The 4,911-nt window shown below is 41.7% G+C and overlaps 1 protein-coding gene across 2 annotated transcripts in view; it reads left to right on the forward strand.

Annotated features, from left to right (window-relative positions):
- The first annotated feature begins 1,446 nt into the window (after positions 1-1,446).
- The window catches only part of CCNC (cyclin C), a 22,673-nt gene continuing 19,208 nt past the window's right edge, over positions 1,447-4,911 (forward strand). The window contains exon 1 of one of the 2 annotated variants that reach the window (XM_006777227.1): positions 1,447-1,730. In XM_006777227.1, the coding sequence (XP_006777290.1) occupies positions 1,699-1,730 (32 nt within the window). In that variant the 5' untranslated portion in view covers positions 1,447-1,698. The remainder of the gene's footprint in view (positions 1,731-4,911) is intronic. The other variant, XM_006777228.2, reaches the window with a different exon arrangement.

The raw sequence follows: 4,911 nt of genomic DNA on the forward strand, positions 1-4,911 counted from the left end.
GATGGTGTTGTTTCTGGTTCAAGTCTCTTAACACTGATTAAGAGCCGGTCAAAGCTCTGGGCACTCTTTCTAGAAAGATTTTAAGCCTGAAGGCAAAGAACCAAGAGGGAGTAGTTGAAAGATGGAAACATACTACATTCTTGAAGATCTGGAGGGCAACTATCAAGGAGAACAATCTAATCCACATCAGACGTTATGGGACTTTATGGGAGGGACATGTGATATAAAATGCTTTTATGTTAAGCTACTAAGATGCATTTTACATCTTTTTTTAATTTAACTTTTATTTTTCAATTGCAGTTTACATTCAATATTATTTTGTATTAGTTTCAGGTGTATAGCATAATGGTTAGGCAATCATACACTTTACAAACTGTTCCCCTTGATATTTCCAGTACCCACCTGGCACCACACACAGTTACTACAATATTATTGACTATATTCCCTATGCTGTACTTTACATCCCAGTGAGTATTTTGTGACTGCCAATCTGTACTTCTTAATCCCTTCACCTTTCTCATGCAGCCTCCTCCCAAACTCCTCCCCCCGGCAACCATCAGGCTGTTCTCTGTATCACCCCCACCCCCACCCCCACCTCTGGCCACCATACATCTGTTCTCTGCGTCTGAGTCTGTCTCTATTTTATTTGCTCCTTTATTTTGTTCACATATAAGTGAAATCATATGGTACATTGATGTAGTACAAGTGTATTCATATGTAACAGTCAAAATTTTAAATAATAGCCTTGCTATTTCTAATATACCTGATTTTTTTTTTCATTTAGGAAAATGCTTATTATACTCATTTCACCACATCCTAATTGGTCTCCACCCACAGTGTGAAAAGTGCTTTCTCGAAAGTACTACTGCTCTAAATCAGTGGTTCTCAACCTCCCTAATGCCGCGACCCTTTAATACAGTTCCTCATGTTGTGGTGACCCCCAATTTCGTTGTTACCAATTGAACATAATTAAAGCATAGTGATTAATCACAAAAACAATATGTAATTCTATATGTGTTTTCCGATGGTCTTAGGCGACCCCTGTGAAAGGATTGTTGGACCCCCAAAGGGGTCGCGACCCACAGGTTGAGAACCGCTGCTCTAAATGCTCTGCTTCACTCCAAAAGAACTCCATTAAGAACGCAGCCTTGAGGCCAAAATAATCTCCATTCCTCTTCCCAATTGCAGGAGAAAGAAGTGAAGTCAGAAAACCTTTCATTCTATGCCACCATGTTGCTTTGGGGGCCTGTAATATGGACAATGGAATAACAGCCCGAAGAGCATTGCATCCCCACCCAGCGAACGGTTACTGGCCCAGAAAACCAGGCAGCACGGGCCACAGGCCGGCACTAGCGCGAAGCTCTCGCGAGAGCCTCCCTCCCTCCGCGAGTCTTCGTGAGCACCAGTTCCCATCCACTATCTCGGTGCGACCAGAGGCTGTCTCCTCCCAGCCGGCTTCCTCCCCCGCAGCGGGGCGGGCCGGAACTTTTATCCATAGGAACGGGTTTGCACAGTAGAGTGTTGCCGGCCGGCGTCAAAAGGAATTGGGTGCCATCCTCTTCCTTTTACCTTCGTCGCGGCGGAGCGGAGCTGAGCCGATCCGATCGAGGAGCGCGGTTACCGGGCGTGCTGGGTCTATGGTCGCTCCGCGAGCCGCTCCGCCGGCTGGTGCTTTTTTATCAGGGCAAGCTGTGTTCCATGGCAGGGAACTTTTGGCAGAGCTCCCATTAGTAAGTGAGCTTCCGTCTTCTCGCTGGAGCTGGCTCTTGGGGGGGCGGTGATGACGGGGCCTGCGACTCCCCTTGGCCTAGAATAGCCCCTGTCCCGAACGCCGCGGAATCTCCCTGCAGTCGGTGGCGGCCGGAAGCGGGATGCGTCTTTCTCTGGCAACTCCCTTCTCCCCTCCCTTTGGCTGAGTTGGGGGGCGGGGGGGGAGAGGGGCGGGTGCCTAGATCTGTGAGCGGGAAGCGGGGGGAAGGGGCCTCTGTCTCCGGGTGGGAGGTTTAGGATTCTTGGATTAGCTAGGCGCGGAGGGGCTGGGCTGGGCTGGGCTGGCACAGGTAGGGGAGCGTGGCACAGTTCAGAACTGGGCGCTGGCTCTTCAGGACCTGGTGGGTCACCTTTTGCCTGGGATCTCGCCAATGGGTCGGTATCCTACCTCGTCTTTTGTCATCCGCCTCCTGTCTTGAGTGGATTTAATGTTATTCCGAGGAGTCGGGCTTGTTTCTTCTCATTAACCGCCTCCTGCCAGTATTTTATGTCTACATGGAGCTTTATGTTGGTAATGTATAGGGCAGGTGCTCTCAACACATTTCATTAATCATCTGTGCCTGATATTTTAAGGGTGTATTTATTAGTGACGTTGCCGATTTCCTTCACCTTTTTCATGAATAAATTTTTGTTTCTGTCAATGACCATGGAAGAGCTAGAGTAATATTAAAAACATTTCCCCCTACATACATTTGGTTAAGCAGTCAGGAAGGCGGGTGATGGGGCTAGTTGAACTTTGACTAGACAAGTGAAAGATGAATACAACGCGATAAAGATGGTATCTTAGTGTAAATACTCTCTAATGCCAAGAGAGCATTAGTAGTTGGAATTTAAATTTTGATTTTTTTTTTTTAGCCCTTTGCAGGAAAAAAGAAACAATGGGCATGGATACCTATTTTCAGAAAAGCAGATTTTCCTCTTGTTGTAAAGTGATTCTGTGGAGATGAAATGCTATAAAAGCTTTACGTCTGATAGTTTTTATTTTATACTGTTTCACTCACTGAAATATTTGGGCAAAATTAAAATACAGGAAATTTAGGTAGTGGAGAAGAGGTATTCTGAGAAACTGAAAGAAGGTGAGAGAATTGACAGCTGTTTGTAAGAATTTATAAGGATTTTTCTATTTAAAAAAATAATGTATTTGAGGGTTTTTGAGTTTTTTTATTGTAGTTGATTTCTAACTTCATGCCATTGTGATCCAAAAAGATGCTTAGTATTATATCAATCTTCTTGAATTTGTAAAGACTTGTTCTGTGCCCAAACATGTGGTCTCTCTGAGAATGTTTCATGTGCACTTGAGAAGAATGTATATTCTGTTGCTTTGGGGTGAAATGTTCTGTAAATATCGGTTAGATCTATCTGATCTAGTGTGTCATTAAGGCCTCTGTATCCTTGTTAATTTTTTGTCGGGAAGATCTATCCAATGATGTCAGTGGGGGTGTTAAAGTCCCCCACTATGACTTTATAGCTGTCAATCTCTCCCTGTATGTCCATTAAGAGTTTTTTCATGTACTTGGGTTCTCATATTGGATGCATATATGTTTACAAGGGTTATGTTTTCTTGTCGAATCATTCCCTTTAGTATTACGAAGTGACCTTCTTTATCTCTTGTTTTGTGAAGTCTATTTTGTGATAAGAAACACTCGCCAGTTTGGCTCAGTGGATAGAGCATTGGCCTCCAGACTGAAGCGTCCCCGGTTCCATTCCCGTCAAGGGCAGGTACCTTGGTTGCAGGGTTGCAGGCTCAATCACCAGGACCCGTGCAGGAGGCAACCAATTGATGTGTCTCTCTCACATCCATGTGTCTCTCTCTGTCTCTCCCTCTCCTTTCCACTCTCTAAAAATGAATGGAAAAATATCCTTAGGTGAAAATTAACATAAAATAATAATAATAATAATAATAATTGTAATAGAATAGCAGGAAATTTTCTGAAAAATAATATCAAGGAGAGGGCATTTTCCATACTAGATTTTAATTATTTAATGTTATATGTTTTTAAATAGTATGGTATAAGGAGGAAAAAACAAAAATAGAAAATTATAAAGAAAATACAAATATAATGATAAAATTATACATTAGGAAATATTTTGGTGACATATGGATAACCATTTGACAAACATTTAGCTGGATCTCTATCTATATCCTATACCAAAATAAATTCTGGATGGATCACAAATTTAAAGGAAAAAAAATGGGTAAATTTCAATATGTATATAAGTGATTCAGATTACTGTATTACAAATAATTAAATATTGAGAGGGCATGCTAAACTTTGGAAATATTTGCAGCATATTTGATAGACAAATGATTTATTGTCCATAATAAACAAACTTTAGATCAGAAGAATCTCCTAAACAAAACAGATGACTATCTCATTTAAAAAATGGCCTTATTAGAATTAAAATGTACAAAAGAAGAATTCTCTTTGACTAATAAAAACATAGAAAATGTTTAACTTAAGATGTATACTTAAATAGCCCAGCCAGTGTGGCTTAGTGGTTGAGCTTTAACCCATGCACCAGGAGGTTGCTGTTTCGATTCCCCTCAGGACACATGCCTGGTTGCAGGTTTGATCCCCAGTAGGGGCTCTGCATGAGGCAGCAAGCAGATCGATGTTTCTTTCCTTTTTTTTCTTTTTTTTTTTGAAATCTTCACCCAAGGATATTTTTCCATTGATTTTTAGAGAGAGTGGAAAGGAAGGAGAGATACAGAGAGAGAAACATCCATAGAAGAGAGACACATCATTTGGAAGATTGGCAATAACCCATATGGTTAAATACTTTAAGACATGCCCAGGTACTGTTAATAGGAATGGAAATTGTTGTGACTTATGGAACTTACTAGGTATACCGGTTAATAATGGTGGATTTTGTAATCAAAGAAAACATGATAATTTCAAGAGAAACATCAAAAGTGCTTTTATTCAAAGTAATGTCCATCGCTAGCTACACATTTCCCCATCTTTCAGGTATGTGGATACCGTCCCACTAGAACTTTTCTTGTTTTGAGGCAAACCATTCAGAGACCCAATTTTCCACTTCTTCGTACATTTTGAAGGGCTGCTCAGTAAGTGTGTGTGCCATCGATCAGAACAAGTGGTAAACTGAAGGAGCAAGGTCTGGTGAATACGGCGGGGGGGG

The sequence above is a fragment of the Myotis davidii genome, unplaced genomic scaffold (genome assembly GCF_000327345.1).
Source record: "Myotis davidii unplaced genomic scaffold, ASM32734v1 scaffold68, whole genome shotgun sequence".
Taxonomy (NCBI): Eukaryota; Metazoa; Chordata; class Mammalia; order Chiroptera; family Vespertilionidae; genus Myotis; species Myotis davidii.